This window comes from Amblyomma maculatum, chromosome 6 (assembly GCF_055883805.1).
Source record: "Amblyomma maculatum isolate TAMU_Amacu chromosome 6, ASM5588380v1, whole genome shotgun sequence".
Classification (NCBI taxonomy): domain Eukaryota; kingdom Metazoa; phylum Arthropoda; class Arachnida; order Ixodida; family Ixodidae; genus Amblyomma; species Amblyomma maculatum.
Window position 1 is genome coordinate 183,081,742 of NC_139349.1, and position 21,382 is coordinate 183,103,123.

A 21,382-nucleotide genomic window follows, 5' to 3' on the forward strand; every position below is an offset into this window, starting at 1 on the left:
TCTGTGCCCTCTATTCTCCGAAACATCGATCTGATCCTGAAGCAGTGACCCCTGCAATTCAAACTTCGACACTGACAATTCCACATTCTCGGCTCTCTTGCCAAAAGCATTAAACCTTTTAACTGCTTCATCAATGCCATCAATGTGCTCAGTTATCTTGATCTGTGTTTTCCACTCGGCAGGCTACGCACCGCTAGGCACACAGAAAAGATCAAACTGCGGCGTACGCAAAATGTGCCGCAGCTAGACACAGTGAAGCTTGTGCTTCAAAACTTTTCCGTATTCAGTTGCTTTCTCCACAACCTTCTCAATTCAGGTCAGGTGCATTTAATACTTTTAGACTTTGGTAAAGCCTTTGACCATGTGCCTCAAGATATACTCATTCTGAAACTACAAGCAATTAGTCTTCCTGATTTTATAATTGCCTGGGTCTTCGCTTATCTCTCCCATCACACTCAGCATTGATAGTTATAGCTCATGTATCCTGCCAGTCACCTGTTCCTAATATTTTAGTTAATCATTAATTAGTAATTGCTTATTGCTTGCCATATGATCGTACAAGGTGGCATAAATTAATTATTGATTTGTCACCAATTCATAATTACTTAATTAGTCAAAATAATTAACTAATTAACTATTGTTATGAATTAGCCATTAGCACTAATTAATTAGTCATATAGTCACTATGTATTGATTGCCATATGACCTTATAAGGCACGGATTCGCACAAACTGTAGTCCAGGGTGTGCAACATTAATTAGCAATCCACAAGGAAAATAAAACCGCAGCAGACACAGGACGGAGGCTAGAGACAACACAGGGCGGTACTGGCAACTGAAACGTTTATTGAAAAAACAGGGGCTTTTAAAGACAGATGGCACATGTGACCTTACAATCAGGTAAAGTGGGCTGAAACATGAAAACCAAACAAGGCCTTCGGCGAACCTTAAAAACAACAATCAGCACGTGGAAGTTGATAAAAGGATGATAACAAGCATAATCTGTAAAAGAGGAAATCATTACAAAATAATCTGAACTATCTACAACAGCACATGAATGAAAAGACAAAGATCTCCGCACTAGATGAGCATGACACGAATCCAAAACAAGAGGTTCAAAATAATTTTTAACGACCGACAACCAGGGGAGGAAGTGGATGCATACAAACAAAACAGTATAACAACCACCCAAGAAGTCACATGACAAGGAAATCTAGTTCTTTTTGGAGGAGAGCGACAGAAGGTGAGCTAACGCATTCATCTGGATGCGAACGCTGGATGGCAACCGCCTCTACAATCTCTCTTTCAAGTTGTCCCTTCCTTCTTCCTATAATCTCAGTCTGGCTGAGCTGTGGGCGACAGCCCCGACAACTACGGCAGTGAATCGGCAAATTCGAGCCCCCTGCCTCCCCCAAGGAACGCGCGTGTTCTCGTAAACGATCATTTAAGCACCTACCGGTTTGTCCAATATAAACACGCCCACAACTGAGGGGAATCTTGTAAATAACCCCTTTCGCACATGCGACACGCTTGTTCTCTTCTAAGTGTTTTATGCCACACGTGCCTGATCTGGAAACATTCTTTCCCACCAAATTGCACAATCTGGACAGTTTGCAAGGTGCAGAAAGAACAATATCAACGCCATATTTACCCGAAATCTTTTTAAGATTATGTGAAACCTTATGAATGTAAGGAATGACTTCAAGTTTCTTCTGGCTAGTAGTTTGTAAGGAGACAGGTTGTTTTTCTTTTTCTTTCTTGCGTAGCTTCTTGGCCACCGATTCGGCAATCGCCCTTAACAGGAAACTCGGGTAACCTGCCTTCTCCAGTCGCTCCACTTGAAGATGAAAACTAGAATGCAGCATGTGAACGCATGATTTTAAAACCGCGGATCTAAAACATGAAGAGGCTAGGCTTCGCTTCACCACCTTAGAATGGGAAGAATCGAAAGGCAACAAGGCTTTCCTCGTCCTGGGTTGGAAGGCCCAACACACATGATCACTGTGGTTAAAAAGCAGTTTAAGGTCTAAAAACTGAATGGAAGCCTTTTGTGGAAGTTCCAAAGTGAATTTAAGAAAGCTTGAGCAACTAGAAAAGTCGCCTAATATCTCGTTAGCTACTTCTGTTAGAACATCATCGGATGAAAGTTTCAAAAAAATCAAAAAATCATCTACGTATCTAAATATCTTTGCAATGAAGGGTTGTGTTAGCTTACGCTCAAGCAAACGGTCTAAATGCGCAAGAAAGATTTCACACAGCACAGGGGCGACGCTAGATCCTATACATATTCCCTTCTTCTGAACGTACAATTTTTCGTCAAAAGACACAATGGTGGAACAAAGATAAAAAGAAAGGAGCTCAAGAAAAGAATCTGGTGACACACCACAGGAGTTCTGGAACCTAACCACTCCACTCCAACAGAAGTAGCTAACGAGATATTAGGCGACTTTTCTAGTTGCTCAAGCTTTCTTAAATTCACTTTGGAACTCCCACAAAAGGCTTCCATTCAGTTTTTAGACCTTAAACTGCTTTTTAACCACAGTGATCATGTGTGTTGGGCCTTCCAACCCAGGACGAGGAAAGCCTTGTTGCCTTTCGATTCTTCCCATTCTAAGGTGGTGAAGCGAAGCCTAGCCTCTTCATGTTTTAGATCCGCGGTTTTAAAATCATGCGTTCACATGCTGCATTCTAGTTTTCATCTTCAAGTGGAGCGACTGGAGAAGGCAGGTTACCCGAGTTTCCTGTTAAGGGCGATTGCCGAATCGGTGGCCAAGAAGCTACGCAAGAAAGAAAAAGAAAAACAACCTGTCTCCTTACAAACTACTAGCCAGAAGAAACTTGAAGTCATTCCTTACATTCATAAGGTTTCACATAATCTTAAAAAGATTTCGGGTAAATATGGCGTTGATATTGTTCTTTCTGCACCTTGCAAACTGTCCAGATTGTGCAATTTGGTGGGAAAGAATGTTTCCAGATCAGGCACGTGTGGCATAAAACACTTAGAAGAGAACAAGCGTGTCGCATGTGCGAAAGGGGTTATTTACAAGATTCCCCTCAGTTGTGGGCGTGTTTATATTGGACAAACCGGTAGGTGCTTAAATGATCGTTTACGAGAACACGCGCGTTCCTTGGGGGAGGCAGGGGGCTCGAATTTGCCGATTCACTGCCGTAGTTGTCGGGGCTGTCGCCCACAGCTCAGCCAGACTGAGATTATAGGAAGAAGGAAGGGACAACTTGAAAGAGAGATTGTAGAGGCGGTTGCCATCCAGCGTTCGCATCCAGATGAATGCGTTAGCTCACCTTCTGTCGCTCTCCTCCAAAAAGAACTAGATTTCCTTGTCATGTGACTTCTTGGGTGGTTGTTATACTGTTTTGTTTGTATGCATCCACTTCCTCCCCTGGTTGTCGGTCGTTAAAAATTATTTTGAACCTCTTGTTTTGGATTCGTGTCATGCTCATCTAGTGCGGAGATCTTTGTCTTTTCATTCATGTGCTGTTGTAGATAGTTCAGATTATTTTGTAATGATTTCCTCTTTTACAGATTATGCTTGTTATCATCCTTTTATCAACTTCCACGTGCTGATTGTTGTTTTTAAGGTTCGCCGAAGGCCTTGTTTGGTTTTCATGTTTCAGCCCACTTTACCTGATTGTAAGGTCACATGTGCCATCTGTCTTTAAAAGCCCCTGTTTTTTCAATAAACGTTTCAGTTGCCAGTACCGCCCTGTGTTGTCTCTAGCCTCCGTCCTGTGTCTGCTGCGGTTTTATTTTCCTTATGTCTCACCAACTGGCCTACACATCTACCCTGCTTAGCAATCCACCTTTTGCGCGAGTTTTCTGCGCATGCGCGAAGTCGTAGCGGCGACCGATGGAAACACATTGGACGGCGTCGACGGCGTTTCTCGGCGCCGCTAGAGCACGGGGGCTGGCGGAACCAGGCGGCATGGTGAACGTCACAGGCTTGGCAAAGCGATGCCAACCACATCTGCCGCGTACGGTTGCCACTCTCTAGGCGTGCCGAGATGCAAGACGCAGTTTTTCAGGTTTCCTTCGGCGAGCCGCAACCAACAACGACGTGAAGCTTGAATTAAGGCCTCCAAGCGTCAAGAGGTGAATGGCCGACCTTAGCAACCGACTGCGTACTGTCGACTGTGCAAAAAACACTTCGTTACAGGTATGTATCATCTAAAGAAAATGTGCATGATGAAAAGTATCTACTGGAGTTTACACCAAGCCTGTAACCCATCAGTGATAGCCGCAATGAGCATTTGTTCGGCGCGTGTTTACTTTATGTGCGACGGATCCTGGTGGCGATGTATTTTGTGTGCGGAGGGGCCAAGTAGCACAGATATCACAGGTGGCTGTGTGCGCTAGACCGTAATATTTAGCATGTTTTATCGCGACTGACGCTTGACTAAAAAGAAAAAAAAACTGGGCGTTTGTTGTGATGCACCGCCGTTCGCGAGTCGAGTGGTTGAGCTGGTCATGAGGCTGAACGGGAGTGCATTAAAACGCCGTATTTGTTTTCTTGTTAGGTGGCAGTCACGATAAAAGATGCTAAATATTACGGGCTATCGCACACAGCTGCCTGTCATATCTAAGCTACCTAGCCCTTTCGCACATAAAGAAAAGAAACGAGAAAATACGTCTCCATCAGGCCCCGGCGCAACTGAAGCAAACACGCACCGAAGAAATCCTCATTGTAGCTATCACTGGTGCGTTACAGGCTGGGTGCAAACTCCAGTAGGTACTTTTCATCATGCATATTTCCTTTAGATGCATACATACCTGTAGTATCTGTGTTTTTGCTGCTCGGAGCATATGACACAGTTGACACTTTTGCACGACACACATTTTTTTTACCTTAAAGGCTCGCCTTCGTGCATGCCAAAGCATTCGGATTTTGTTCCTTCACAATCAGATGCACTTCGTTAGGGAGCTTGATAATCGCCGTCTTCGTCCAACTGTTTGCAACAGCTAGGAAACCGCCCGGCACAAATGAGTCTCCTGGACAGTTCATGCTCGTTCACTTGCAGAGTGGATAGCTCTGGACGTAGAACAGCGTTGGTTCCTGACCGAGATGCGCATCCGACATGTAGGAGATGCGCATGTGTCACCAAGTCGATTCCGCAGAAATCGCGGCGGAGGCAGAAAGGTTGTGGATCCTTTCACAACAGAATGACCATTCTCTGTGCACCGAGAACCTTTTCACCACTGCGACCACATCCATTCTGACTCCTGAGGGTAGAAACCAGCTACAGTGCTGAATCATCCGTTGCCAGAAAAATGCCGTGCGTTTCCTGCAGGTGTGCATTCCGGCCGGGACAATGCCCTTTTCAGGGGGTGTGTATAAGTGCCTCTCTGCCAAGCTTCGTAGATGAAATCCTAGAGCTGCACGCTCGTAGATGACGCGAGGAGGAAACGACGCCCATTGCACCATGCCGGCGCCACGGTGACCGCATTGTGCTCCGCATTGTGCTCGGTAACTCAAGACACCCCGCGCATATGCGCCGCTCGTAAGCCACAGGAGACGATTCCACCTACCTCTGTAGCAACAAACCCCTGGCTGCTTTGCTCTTTGAGATCCCTCTCTCTCTCTCTCTGCCCCCGCGCTCTCCTGTCTGCCGAAAACCTGCACGCTGAGAGCGTCTCATTCTGTCACGTCGAACACGGCCCGCACTACACGTTCTTACAATACGATGATAGTATATGCATGCGTTATGAGTGGATTGTGAAAACGCTGTAACATTCCCCCATACTGCGTGAACATGATATACAGCAATCACTGTCACTACTTTCCACCCCGAGGCCAAAAAAAGGGGGCAGCTTTTGCTTTCTACCAGCGTTGGCATGGCCATTTCGTATGGTGCGCTTTCGCGTCATCTACTACACTGCCGTCCAATGTGTTTCTCGCCCGCTCCCGCATGATGGCGCCATATCCTCCCGCAAAAGGCGGATTAATTAGCTCAATATGCAACTGTCACTGTTTAGTAATTATTTAGCAATCAGCAAGTAGTAATTAGTCATCAGTGTTCAGTAATTAAGAAATTATTAATTTATTGTGCAGCTACAACTAATGAATATTTATTAACTAATCATTAATTAGTAATTAATCATTGATTGGCATATGGCCATATAAGGCACGCATTCGCGCATACTGTGGTGGTGCTCTGTGATTGGTCGAGACCTCCATGAAGTCATCTCGTCTCAACCAAACAGCCGCCGCAAAAGTGTCACACTTTTGCTGACGACAACGATGAGGCTATAAAGGAAAAAGAGTTTTCCAACCATGAAAAGAAAGGTGTGATTGAGCAACCCAAGAGTGATTGGGCAATACCACTCGTAGCGAAAAACTAAGGTTGTGGCGACTTGAAAATCACAGTCAATCCGTTCTTAAAATGAATTATTATCCACTGCCGCTACCTGAAGATTTGTTCACTACAGTTTGTGAGGGATAAGTGTTTTGTGTACTCAAGTTATCACCGGCATACCAGCAAGTAATGTGTAGCCCTGAAGCCAAAGCAGTGGTTACAGTGAACACCCACCGGGGGCTATATCGGTACAACAGACTTCCCTGTGGTATAGCGAGTGCTCCAGCCTTGTTCGATCCTTAATGGATAAAGTTTTGATGGGTATTAAGAATGTAGGTTGCTACACTGACGAAGTAATTGTGGCTGACCAGGACATAGATGACTGTAAAAAAGCACTCCAGCTAGTGTTACAGCAATTGAATGAATACATCAACATCAAGGCAAAAAAATGCAAGTTTTTCCCAAGCTTAGTGTCTTCATCTCGGTCACAAAATAAGCGCAGAGGGAATACATCCCTCAAGAAGCAAAGTGAAAACTAACATCTATGCTCTTGAGACGATGAATGTCAGTGACTTGAATGCTTATCTCAGGCTACTTAACTACTATGGCAAAATTTTAAACAACCTAGCTTCTGTGGCAGAGGCATTGTACGAGCTAATTCAAAAGACAGAGTGTTGGGTTTGGAAGGAGAAATGCAGCGACGCGTTCGAGGTTGCAATGTGATGCATCAGCGTACAGCATTGGAGAGGTTACTTTTCACTTGTTGCCGAACAGCGAAGAGCATCCAATTGCATTTGCTTCGCTTACCTTGACACCTGCAGAAAAGAATTACACACAGTGCGAAAAAGAGGCCCCAGCTTTATTTTTGGATTGCAGAAATTCCACAAGTTCTTGTATGGTAGAAAGTTTGACGTACGCCAACCATCAGCCACTAGTAGGAATTTTGGGATACAACAAAGCCACTCCATCGCTAGCAGCTGCGACGCTGCAAAGACGGTCTTTAATTATGTCTTCTTACCAGTTCGCTCTGAAGTACCGCAAAGGAACTGAAATTGAAGTGGCTGGTGCTCTGTCGAGATTGCTTTCTCTTTTTTCTTCCAAAGCAGCAACTGCTGAATGCCTGTCTGTTTTTGAATGCACTCCCCTCGCAGCGCGAGATGTGTCAAATGAGGCTGTACGAGATGGCACATTAAGCAAAGTTCTCGGTTACACCAGGACAAAGTGACCGACAAATATTGCAGATGAATTGCGGCATCTGGAATGTCAATTGAACAACACTGCCACGTGTGGGGGACCAGGGTATTTGTACCTGAAAACCTCAGGCCCGCTGTGCTATCCTTGCTTCATGAGAATTACCCTGGCTCAAGGCAAATGAAAATGTTGGCAAGAAGTTTTGTGTGGTGACCCAGCATGGACAAAACTATTGAGGAGCAAGTAAGAAAGTTCCAAGTCTGCCAACTCGTACATCCAGCAGCTCAGCCTACACCTCTCCACCCATGGCCATACCCGTCAAGGTGCTGGCAATGTAAACTAAGCACAAAATGATAGTCACAACTTTCTTGTCTTAGTGGATGCCTATTTCAAATGTATTGAAGTTTAAATTATGACCTCTACTAACACATCTCAGACTATTGGCAAACTTTGCAGCCTTTTCGCAGCGTACAGTTTTCGCAAAGAAATTGTAAGTGACAACATCCAATAGTTTGTACCTCAGGAGTTTGAAACATCCTTGTCTCATAATAATATCAAATATACTGTGTGGGGCTGTAGTAGGAGGATAAATGCGTCTTCCCCACTTAGTCGCGGCTGACAGTCCAAACCGACGACCACACCCAGTGATCGCGTGCGCTCACTCACTGGGTGGGATCATGCGGTGTGCGGAGTAGGACCATCCCCCGAGCCGATGTATCCACGCGGCTCAGTGCGCGTGGAGACATGGGTTGTTTTCTTTTTTTGGGTTGTTTTCCCTTTTGTTTTGAAGGCGGTCTTTGTTATAGTGGTTGTTAGGCCAAAGGCTTTCATAGCTGCCTACACCACGCCAGAAGAAACGACCACCAGGACCGTGGTGTTGCAAAGCGAGAGCACATTGCTGCCCACTTTTGTTTCTCTTTTTTTTCTTTTGGTATCCTCGCACGAACTGAGCATTCTTGTTCAACTCAAGAAAGGGCTTTGTTCACTTGAGCTTTGCATTTTACAGCCGCATGACATGTTTTGCTAGCGAGTTTTGTACGGAGCCACGAGGCCTGTGCAAATGCCGGTGCCACCTCTCGTGACTTACATTAAAGGCATGCGGAGAGCCTTACGGCAGTTATGCAGGTTCACCGGAGCCACCCTGGCTTACTGGCCTCTGCACACCACCTCGCTGCTGCCTGCTGCGATGGAACTGCCTGTATCCTGTTCGGCGCATCCACCCAGAGCAGTCGTGGCGAGACCAGTCCCATCTGGCTGATGCTATCCTGTCCTGCAGCTTTCAACCGGTCTGCTCCCCGCGATCCCTGGTGTTGCGCCGTACCAGCATTGGCTCGGCTCAGTACCCTCTCTGGCGTTGTCTGCACCTGCCTACCAGACAGCGGAGCCACCTCTATGGACTCTCGGCCGCAGTTTTCAACCGGGCCTCGCTGCGTACTGATCTGCAGACAATGAAGCCCACGTGGCATGCCAGCCATCCTGCGGAGACCTTCACGCTACTGTCGGCGCACCGCGGAAGTCTGTGAGGACGTCGTCGGTGCTCTCTGCTGGAAGGTCCTGCCCCAAGTGCAAGTACATGAAGACATCTCCATAGCATGTACTTGCAAGCGCCTGGGTCAATTTAAGGTTGGGGGATGAGGGGAACGATCTCCCATTGCCCCCTTTAAGGTCAGCTTTCACCCACAATAGTTACTCTAGCTATCACGAAATGGCGTCAGCATTGGTGGTTAACATTGGTGGTTAGCCAGCGTCGTGGCAGCACAAGCGCCACGGCAGCACAAGCGCCACTCCTGATCTTGTCACCGCGCACACGGGCAAAGCCAACTCTCTTCGGCATCGGGAACGGAGCATTTTATTAATAACCCCATCCGGACCCGCAGCTCACGTGGTACGAAGCTGACCCATTGCAAACTCCACCTCCGCTACCGTAAAGTCTGCATCTAATTCAAGGTTTTCCTCTCCCGAGTAATCCGGCAAGCAACCGCCTGCCTCTGCGTTTATGTAACGACTTCAGAGTTCATGTATAAACTCCCCAGTCCTGCCTTGATACCGATGCACTAACCTAGCCATTTGCCCCTTCTGCGCAGATTTGGTTGCCGCCAGGTCTAAAAGCTGCCTCAACAACTGCCATGTTTTTTAGCTTTTTGTGCTGAGGGACAAACCAAGAGGGATACATGCGAGGCACTATGTGCCGCCACCGCCTTTAGAGGTCAATGTGGGGGGGTACCGGTCGCTGAGGTCCAAACGATCAGGATCCTGGGTATGTATCTGCAGACTAACAGGAAGAATAGCGAGTCCTTGGAAAGGCTTAAAAATACGGTCATTGCTACCGTGAGGCTAATCAGGAGAATTGCCAATCGTAAGAGAGGTGTTAAGGAAAAGGACTTGTGTAAGCTGGTGCAGGCGTTTGTGCTTAGTAGAATAGTGTATGCGACGCCTTATTTGAAGTTGGACACGACGGAAAAAGGCAAGGTGGAGGCTATGATTAGGCAGGCTTATAAAGCGGCCCTTGGGTTGCCTCACAATGCGTCTTCCGAAAGGCTGCTGGGATTAGGGGTGCACAACACCTTAGAAGAACTACGGGAAGCGCACTTGGTGATGCAGCTCGGTAGGCTTTCAAAAACAAAAGCAGGAAGGGACATATTGGAAAGGATCGGCATTAGAGTTGACGTTCCAGCTGGTGACACGAAAATTCAGATTAGGCAGGAAATGCACAAGGGCTTGTACATAAAACCTTTGCCCAAGAACATGCATCCAATACATCACGAGGACAGCAGGAAGGCAAGAGCCAAAGCTTTACATGCTAAGTACGGGAAGTACAACGGGGCAGTCTATGTAGATGTTGCCGAGTATAAGGACAAGAACGCATTTGCAATTGCGGTGGTGGTCGAGCGGGGATGCTTGATCGCCTCCGGATCAGTCAAAACCCGCTCCCCAGAAACTGCAGAGGGAGCGGCGATAGCACTAGCTATTACTAGTAGTAATGCTGACCTGATCTTCAACGATTCAAAAACAGCCATCCTAAATTTGGTGAGGGGCAGAATATCTGTCACAGCGGCGCGATTGCTGAATCGGGCCACGGGGCGAGGGACTACGGAGGCGGAAATTGTCTGGGTACCTGCACACTCTGGGAGCCCTGGGAACGAGATGGCTCACATGAATGCTCGAGGTTTCGTCAGCCCGGTAGATGAGCCGGACGTTCCGGGAAGGTCCACGAGAGAGGAGCTGGTATCCTTTCATGACATTACTAATCATTTTAAACTTGAGCGGAGGATTTACCCACCCCCGGACAAGCAATTGGTGAAGGCGCAGGAATGCGTCTGGCAATGATTGCAGACTAGATGGTTCTTCAACCCATACGTGTTGAGCAAAATCTACCCGGACATTCAGCCGCAGTGCAAACGGTGTCAGGAATTGGCAACCTATGACCCCATATTATGGAGCTGCAGCATAGCACCGCCACCGGCGGATATTATGCGTGATCCTTCCCTCGAGCTGTGGGAGGCCGTGTTGGCCAGCTCAGACCCAGTCGTCCAGACCAGGGCCGTGGAGTGGGCCACCCAGGTCGCCGTCAGCCATGGGTTGATGGCCATCTAACACGGAATCGTCCACACATGCTCTCTGATGAAAATAAAGTTTTTCCATCGATCCATCGAACGGAGGGGCCGAGCATTTAGTTCACACAACAAAGGCTCTTTTGAAACAAGTCTTGTCCCATTCTGAACATGAAAAGTGGCAATCCTTGCAGGAAGGATTAGACAGCTTTTTGATGTCTTACAGGAATACCCCTCATTCTGCGACTGGGAAGACCTCAGCCGAGCTTTTTTTTAAAGCGACAGCCGCGAGTAAAGTTGTCTGTTCTCAAACCAAACTTTGTGAAAGACGTGTTATAATCAACAGCACATGAAGCAGCAGAAACAAGAGCAGAGGCTTTCGCACTGGGGGAAAGTGTTTGTGAAGTGCGTGCATGGCAAGGACACTTCTTGGGACAATGGCATCCAAGCCCTGCATGTGTTGGGTCAAGCTAGATCGGTGCACGCAGATGACCTCCACCCCTCTTTTGAACGACCAGCATCTCTCCCGCAGCATCAATCTCTGCCTTGTCAGCAGCCTGGACATTCATCGGCAATACCGCCAATGGAGTCCCAGTGCACAGAACCGACACCACTTTCTTTGTTTGTGGGTCCCTTCTAAGCAATTCAAACTTTTCACCGGCTTTTCTCGGAAGCGGCCCACAGGTGATAGGCGTTTCCAGTGCAGGCAACAACCCTTTGCAGGATGGGCATGCCGCCATGAAAAGCGAAAAGCAATTGTATATGTAGTGTTCCACAGGGCACCAATCGTGAAATTTCAAATCAATTAAACCTCCACAACTTCCCCAAGGATAAAAAACTGAAGTCGCTTTGGACCTTGAAGCTGCAAATCAGGAAGAAAGTGACTGACTAGAAGGTTTTATGCACTTCAAGAGAGAGTAATGTGAGATTTTTTTTAGTAGTAATGCATTTTCCTTGAAGTATACAACGCAAGACAATCAGGAAAGCGTTCAGGAATGGCAAGTGATTTCATTCAATGGAGTGAGAATATTTCAGAGGTATGTTTTATGCCCAAGTGACTTCAAATCATGTGGATATAATACTACATATATTTCAATAGATGTACATGCCTGCAAAAACGTTTGGGCGAGTTGTTTCATTCCAATTGGTCGTACTTGCACGAACACGTGTTTCTTGTTCATCCGTGTCTTCAAAGCGCATGTAGGAAAACATGCTCAAATGTTGCAAGTGCATTCGCTACTTGTACGACAGTGGAAAATCAGTCAAACGGCTGAATTGTGCTTGTTTACACCTGCCGCATTTGAAGCGTACGCACAGAACACAGGTGGGGTATGCAACGTGAGTCACAGTACCGAAAATGTTGCAAGCGCGTAAAGAAAAACTGCGCCACTGCTGCTTGCCTTTATGGCATTTCATTTGCGGCATGTTTGTAGGCACAGCGACAGCGAAGCATTGCCGCTCGTTGCTGTCGCTCATGCTCTGGGTTTCAGAAAATTCGCATGTCGCCTGAAAGCAGCTCGCAAGGCAGCCAATCGCAGAAGGCACTGGGGTACTCAATTCCTGTTCTGCCTTTTCTTTTTTTTGCGAGCGAAGTTTGTTTTCCTAGTCCGGTTTGAGCAAAGAACCTGCAGATGCTCGCTTAGTCTGATCCGTGCATATACAAGCGGATCGAGACAATTCAGTAAAAGCTTGATAGGGTAGTAAAGAAAAATAAATAGGCTAGTGTGGCTAGATATTGTTAATTTTCGAAAGGAGCAGGAGAAAGTCGCTGCTTGCAATGCAAGTCTGCATCACAGTGTAGCAGCACACCGCTGCACTGTGACTTTTTATTTTTTAAACGCGATGTGTTACAAAAACTTTTATCAGTGTTATCGTATTTCATGCTGTTTAGCGTTTATTTATTTATTTATTTATTTATTTATTTATTTGTTTATTTATTTATTTATTTATTTATTTATTTATTTATTTAATTACAGGTTCCTGCAGCGCCCGAAGGCATTATTGCAGGGGGGGAGATGACAAATAATCTTGCTGGAAACGCCAGTGGTACAATAAAATACATAAAAATGAAGAAAATCACACGACACCAGTGATAATGCAGAATGAGAGACATGCATCTAAAGGGGGCAACTGCGCGACGTACAAAGTGATGAAAACACTCAAAAACAAAGTAATGAAGGAAACACACGCAAGAGAACTGGGCGCCACGTCACGCATCCGGTAAAAAAGCCCGAAATAAATTTTCAGTGCAACACTCAGTGATGCCAGCTGGCAGTCGGTTCCACTCATTGATCGTCAGTGGAAAGAACGAGGTTTTATACACATCTGTCCGGCATTTTATTTCTCGGATTTTCCACTGGTGATCAAGTCGTCTAGATAAAAAGTGAGGTTGAAGTAGGTACCGATCTTTATCAATGCTGAGCTTTTAAAAATAAATGCCATACATGATCTGCAGTCTGAAATGTTTTCTGCGGTGAGCTAATGATTCCCAACCAAGATGATGTTTAATAGACATGACACTAGATGAAAAGTTGTACTACTGTAAACTGTAAAGTTGTAAACTGGATACTAGCTTAACTGTGCTTCCTGGAGCAAACTATGTGGCGGCGGTAACAGAACAACACTGAAAACACGCTGCTTCGTGGTGTGCACCAGCGGCAACGACAGGCGTTGGCATCGTCGAGGGACGAATCGCCAAGGACTGTCACCTCATGCGGTAAATGTTGTCTCACCCCCAACGACACACCTCCGCGTTTCATTTTCCAGTGACAAAAATCGTCTCAAGGTGCACAAAAGGGCCGGGAGCTGCACGCTCCTTCATATGAGCGTGCTTCTGTGAAACCTCCATCACCCCTATGCTCACCATAACAGTGATACAACCACGCCACCTATAGGCGCTGAAAAATACAAATAGTCTCTGAAACTAACAATTTTTGAGGACAAATGTGCAGAGACCTCCTACAAGAGCTGCTTGTCCCTCCACTTTGTGGGATTCGGGCTTGCTGCGGCTGCCCTTTGCGCGGCCGCCGCCCGTTTCCCAGTTGTTCTCCTCGGTCCCTTTCTCCCACCTGAGGCGGCGGAGAGAGGCTCGGACGACTTGTCACTGTCGTTCGGGCCACAGCTCCGCCCTGGCGTCCCAGTGGCTGTTCCCATTGGCGCCTTTTGGCGGGAACACGGCACCACTTCAACGGCCGCGCTCGCGCGACCCTCTGAGCGAGGGCCCAGAGAGAGACCCCTCCGAGACATCGCAAGGTGCGTACGCAACTGTTCTTGTCTGCCGGCCTTTGTCCGCGCAGACCAGTGTGTACTCGAGTTCGTCTGCTCCGGGTCGTACCTGAGAGCGAAGCTCGAGCCTGTCGATCGTGATCCAACGATCCGCGACAGGCGTACCTTGTGGTGGTTGCCCACTCTCTCTGTTAAAGGAACCCTCTGGTCACTGCGAGAGAGAGATCACAGCACGCCCTTGCGTGCTTGCGGCGCGCACTCCGTGTCACTTCGTGTGCGCAGGGGAGCCTTGCTCCTCGTGCGCTCCCGGGACACGGTGACTGAGTATGTGTGTGTATGTGCGTTTGTATATATGTATATGTGCGTGTGTGTGTGTGTGCGTGCGCCGCTGGAGGATGGCGTTTCAATAAACGTCTCCTTTGTGAACTTGGAGGCTTGTGTCCTTGCAGCGAAGTGCTCTCCTCCCAGTGGAGGTTGAGTGCACACTGCGGTGTTTCAGTGTGCGCGTGGTGACGGCTGATCGGGGCTTCGGCTCGCGCGATGCTCGAACCCGCGGCGGTTGGTGGCCTATGTCCACGTAGAAACCACAACTTCCAGCCAAAGTTCGGATCTTTAGTGGTGCGTGGTTCTTAAACTTGTTTAATTCTGCCCTAAGACCACACGGTGCCACTAAAAACGTCTGCAGCCCTTGTTCTCATCAACTGCACTACTGTTGATTCTCTCATGCCATTTCATTTGTTTCAGTCAGTGACATTTTTTATTGATTTGTACATTCATGTTGTTTTTCCTGTTTCGAGTGAAATCTGCATCTATAATACGCACCAAGTATGCAGTGAAAAATGTATTTACGCAGTTTGTGTGTGTGGCCTCTAAGTAGGAGCAGAGGAGAGACGAAACTTACGCCTGATCCTTTTACTATCTCAGATTCATACTACAATACCCTCACTTTGGCATGCTTTTCTATTTACAGACTTTGTATTTGCTCTATTATGCTAGAAAGATTGTGCCTTTAAGTTGTTATTGCCAATGTTTCAAATTTTATGTGACTCACAACCTTTGCCTGGCACATCACCTCATGGACTATCTCAGAGAGCTACAGAGGACTGACACTCCATGGAGATTGTCACTATCCCCTGCCCTCCCTAAACACTGTTTTCACTGCATCTAGCTTGGGAAAGCTCCACCTGACGTTCCTCCAAAATTACATTAAAGATATAGACCCTTACAGCATGGGCGCTGCCATATTTGATCATGTGATCCTTCTGCCATCGCCGACCTTCTGGTTTGACGGCTTCCGGCGCGCTGGTACTTGACTGCACGGTGCGGCGTACCCGCTGTCGCTGGAGACAACGAGACAGCCAGAAACTTCATGTGAATGTCCATAGTATGTGTAGGTGCTAAAAAATGTTTAGTTTAACCACTCAGTTTATTTACTATTTACTGCGTCCTCCTAACTGTCTGCATTACCTAACGTTTCGACAAACCCATCAGCCGTCAACTCGTTTTTTTTAATCAATTCCCCGTTTAGCGCTCTTTTTGGAAAACACGATTTTCTGTAAAACTGAATAGATTACAAACTAATTATCCCCTCAAACTTATCTTCTTTATTTATAATTTTTTTGAGCAAGGGACGAATGCATGTTCAGACCATGCTGGCTGAGACGCATTATGAATGTTCACCATTTAACATTGTTCACAATATTTACTGCTCAATATGGACGCGCGTGTAATCCCCGACAATTGATAAGGTATAATTTTACCTCCTGTAAACGTCCTGCCTTCAAGACTATTACGCTGCTTGAAGGCCACATCAGGCGCTCAGCGGCGTTCACCTGCGCTCGGGCGAAAGTGACTGGAAACTGCACTGGAATTCAGAACCCACAGTAGGCAGCCCAAGTGAGCGGGGATATAAAAAAATATTTGGTAAATTTCATCATTCGCCCGTGCATTAGTTTTATAAAAGCAGCAGTTATAACATGTATTGCAGCACTGCTTGTCTAAAGTTTCGTTTGGCTTGTGGGGTTTAACGTCCCAAAGCGATTTAGGCTATGAGTGGAGGATGCGGAAATTCCCACCCCCCGGGGTTCTTTAACGTGCGCTAATATTGCACAGCACACGGGCGCCTGGGCATTCGGCTCCATCAAAAAGCAGCTGCCGAGGCCGGGATTCAATACCGCATATATTCTTGGGAACAGTACCTAATTAAAGTAACAAGGCTCACTGACATGCCCACATTGACTTTCCTTCTGTGCACAATCAATTCCTATTAATGCATATACATTAATAGCAATGTCAAGGTACTTCTTAACGCCCTGCGAAAATAGCGCGGTAGCAGTGCAAAGGCGCAATATATGCTACTCCTCAGAAAATGTCAGGGTCGTTCTCGCATTCCCATGGCTGCTGCCGGTGCTAAAATGAGCTGGTGCGTGATGTATAGCCTTCTCTACAATTCACACGTGCTTTCTTGTCCCAGAAAGGAACACGAACTCGTGATACACCTCTGTGAAAAACAGTGGCCTAGGCCATGATGTGCACCTTATGAAGAAAGCATCGTCTGTTCGTCCGCCAATAAACAACAGGGTCATTAGCTCTACTTCCTCGCAGAATGCTTCTACAATACAGATGACACCTGCATCAAAGCAGCGGTGTTTAAAAGTCAGCCGGCATTCTCACACAAGATGCACAGCAGCAGTCCGCACTGTGCACCGATGCGTTCCGAAGGCCAGCAATGATGGCCGTCCTAGTGGCGCCACCTATTAAGGAGAGTGGAACTACTCTCTGTAAAAGGTATATAACCACACCATGATTGGCTCCTGATTCAAATTTCAGCTCAGGACACCTTCCTAGTTCTTAGAAAAGAATTGCAAGCTCCTGCCAACTCATGTGTACATGTCATGTGACCTTGTGACATCACCTAATCCGCTAACCCGACGCCAGAGCCACAATGCTTGCATCCACACCGCATTTTCTGGAGAAATCTTAAGGCTACCAAGAAGAGAGAGCAGAATGTCAATGAAACGAGTGAAGTAATGGGCGAAGTATTTACAAGACGGTTTCATCCACCAAATAAGCCAATGCCACCAACCTGGTCAGTACACCAAGCAGGATGATGCCGATGCTAGCCGATGCGATGATGATTTTGCTCCGGCGCGGTGCTTCGCTTAGTGGAAAGTTGAGCCGCGGCGTCACCTGCAGCATGGCCAGCACTGGCCATAGGAAGGGGGGAATTGACTGAAGAGAAACCACAACTAAAGGCAGCAAATTCTTCCAAGTGATCCTGCTTTGCAAAAATGCATATGTGAACAAGGATCACCATGTACCCTGAGTAAATAATTTATAAATTCTCCTTTTATATAGTTTTGGTTTCACTAGACGAATCGACAATGCAAGTTGGTGTGAGGTTTGCAAACACTGCAATATAATCTAACTCACTGCAACTTATGTACGTGCTAGCTGATGATGATGATGCACAAATGAAATAAAAACACTTGCTTTCATATACCTCACACTAACTTGTGTTGTTACAACTATTGTTCTTTGGCTAGTTGGTAGTTCGTATCTGGAGAAAACCTTTAAGACATGGATGGAGAAAGATGTATCCTTTTATACATTATTTTATTATTATTTTTATTGCTTGCTACTTTGATCAGACTTCCAAGTTTTCATTCCCACCCTGCCATGGATTCTACCTTGGGGCTAGCAGTAATGTGAAAAAAAAAAATAAAGATAGGATACAGTGCTGTTTTGCCCTATCTTCCTCTATCTATGTCTTAAGGGTGCACTATTTTTTCTACAAGTGTTGCTCAATGGCTGAAATTTAAGCTACATCAGAAAAGAAATTGAGTAGTAAATTATTTACCGAGCATGGTCACAAATGTTCATCATTCAATTTACCAGAGAATTATGCGTAGGCTTCGTTGGCAGGTGACATGGTTGGTTACTGATTGGTTGAGGCTGAGCAAGGCCACGGCTTGGTTAAAAGGTACTTTGCATAATCTGGTTGCTGTATGCTAATGTGTGAGATAATGGAAGCGAGCTGCACAGTTGATGTGTGTGAACAAGGATATGCAGCTAAATGCAACTTAGGTGCATATTTTATCCAATGTTAGCTTTCTTTATCTTTCTGCTCACTTATTTTTTAACTTTATCTTGTACACATGCAGTCTATGATGTAAACCGCACAATAAACAAGGGACAAGAACAGGACGAGCGCCAACTCGCAACTAAAGGTTTGTTCACTAAAATCTTCATATATAAAGGAACAATCAAGAACAGAAAATCCATAAAAACAAAACACTAAAAAACTCCCAGATATGCGCAGAAAATCTTAAGCGCTCTAGAAAAAGCAAGCAAAGAAAAAAAGTTGGTTTGCTGATGCATTTCTGCAGCGATATGGAAAACTTCATCTTATCTCTGTGAGTGTATAGTACATGTGTGATTAAACAATGCAGTGCACCATTTCTTTTTCATCCCTTTACACCCAGACAATGCTTAGCCAGATGTGGTAGGCAATTCCTATTGTTTAAATTATTCCCGTGTTCCTGTAAGCGCTTGTTCAGGCAACGCCCAGTCTGAGCAATGAATTGGGCTCTGCAGGAAAGGGGAACGCATTACACCACACCTGTTCTACCGGCCTCAATATTATCCCTGTGCCTCTTTCTTTCAATAGCAGGATGTACCTGTTTCAGCTTGACGGGGGCTGAAAGAAACACGCCATTATATCGGCTTGCTACGTCATCATCATGCCACTGAAGACTGAAAACGGCTTCCGCGCCCAACTGCCTAAGGTTAAGATGGCTGGCTATCAAGACCAAGTGATAGCCGGGGCATGTTCTCGGTTATTACAGTCTTTAAAGTGTCAGGCCACTCTGCATGCGACGGATGTCTAGCCTGAAAAGAAAAAGGTACTGTTTTACCGCAATACTATCATGAGCAATATGAGCAAGAACATACGAACGCGTGGCAAATAGCCTCGAAACCCATTTGGGGCGATATACTGCGGCTACTGCAGGAAACAAGGTAGGAAGGATGCCCATTTTGGCATACTGTTGGCCGCCTTGCTAGCATTGCCGCGAAACAACAGCTGATTGCGAGGCACTAACGGCTAGCAATAATAAAGCGTTCATGGAGAGCACATCGCAGACCGTGCTGTCTATATTTCTGCGCCAAATACCACTGCTAACTTTTTTTTCTTTCTTCTATCTGGACCATTTAAAACGTTGACCAGAAAATGTTCATTGCAACATGATTGCTGTATACACAAACGCCCAAAGAAAAATGGAAAAAAAGTTTGCTGTGTTTGCAGAAGTACAGACAGCACGGTCGGTGATCTGCGCTCTATAACCACCGTGTCATCGCTACTGGCCGGTGCCTCGCAATCGGTTGCCATTTCGAAGCAACGCTAGCAAGGAGGGAGTGCAAACAGCGGAACTGTGGCGCCCTTTCCCCTTTTTTTCAGACAGTGGCCTCAGTTCATCGCCCCAAGTGGGTTTCCAGGCTATTTGCCATGCGCTTGCGTATTCCTGCTCATATTGCTCATGACAGTACATCGCACCTCTCGTGGACTAAAGAATGTAGCAAGCAGATATAATGTTGGTCTGTTTCCTTCAACCCCCGTCAAGTTCAAACAAGTATGCCCTGCTGTTGAAAAAAAAAATGCCAAAAAAAAAAAGGGTGTGGCGCCACGCACAGGGGTGAGATTGAGGCCTATAGAAAAGGTGTAGTGCATAGTGTACCCCTTATTTGTGGAGCCCATTACACTGGTCAGACCGGGCATTGCCTGAACAAGTGCTTACAGGAACACAGGAGTCACATATGGTTAAGCATTGTCTGGGTTGTAAATTGATAAAAAAGTGAACTGTTTTAACCACACATGTACTATACATCGCTAGCGGTGGCGTAGCGGTAGAATATCCGCCTCGCATGCAAGAGGACCGGAGTTTAAATCCCGGTGCCGCGCAATTCTCCATTGGACAAAAAAAATCCGCGTGTCGATGGAATTGCACAAACAGGTTTGGGGTGCGACCTGATGCCGGTGAACACCTCCGGCAACGCACTCCCTCACCAGAACAGCAGTTAGTCACCCTGGTGCAGTAATTGGCAGCAACCTCTCATGATTAGCTCCATAAAACCCCGGCCCTCAGTCACCAGCGGCTGCGGAACAACTGACCACGGTGGAGGTCAGACTTGTGACGCAGCAGGGGGTGCTAAGAATCTCTGGCTCCGCTGGACAAACCGCCATTGAAAACTGACCCTGGCAATGTTTAACGCTAGAACCCTAGCTAGTGAAGCTAGTTTAGCAGTGCTGTTGGAGGAACTAGAGGGTATGGAATGGGATGTCATAGGGCTTAGAGAGGTTAAGAGGCCCAATGAGGCATATACTGTACTGAAGGATGGGCATGTACTGTGTTATCGAGGCTTACCGGAGAGGCGACAACTAGGAGTAGGTTTCCTTGTCAATAAGTACATAGCTGGTAATATAGATGAATTCTATAGCATTACCGAGAGGGTGGCAGGCATCGTAATTAGGCCTAATAAGCGGTATAAACTGAAGGTTGTACAGGCCTATGCACCTACATGTAGTTATGATGACCAGGCAGTTGAAAGCTTCTACAAAGATGTAGAATCGGCAATGCGAAAAGTAAAGACACAGTATACTGTACTAATGGGCGACCTCAATGCCAAGGTAGGGAAAAAACAGGCAGGAGACCAGGCAGTAGGTGAATATGGCATTGGTTCTAGGAATAGCAGGGGGGAGTTACTAGTTGAGTTTGCAGAGTGCAATAACTTCCGAATCATGAATACCTTCTTCAGCAAAACTGAAGAACCGGAAATGAACATGGAACCTAACGGGGAGACTAAAATTAAATTGACTTCATACTGTGTTCAACCCCCGCCATTATGCAAGATGTAGAGGTAATCGGGGAAAGTGCGATGCAATGACCACAGGATGGTGAGGTCCAGAATTAGCCTAAATCTGAAGAAGGAACGCAGCAGATTAGTAAGAAATAAACCCATCAACGAATTAGCGGTGAGGGGGAGGGAAGAAGAGTTTAGGATTTCGCTACAGAATAGATATTCAGCTCTAACCGAGGATGGTGACATTAC

At 46.4% G+C, this 21,382-nt stretch overlaps 1 protein-coding gene across 3 annotated transcripts in view; it reads right to left on the bottom strand.

Annotated features, from left to right (window-relative positions):
- The window catches only part of Miga (mitoguardin), a 272,249-nt gene that overhangs the window by 241,899 nt on the left and 8,968 nt on the right, over nt 1-21,382 (bottom strand). For all 3 annotated transcript variants that reach the window (XM_084607736.1, XM_084607734.1, XM_084607735.1), the window contains one exon: nt 17,361-17,481. In XM_084607736.1, the coding sequence (XP_084463862.1) occupies nt 17,361-17,481 (121 nt within the window). The remainder of the gene's footprint in view (nt 1-17,360; nt 17,482-21,382) is intronic.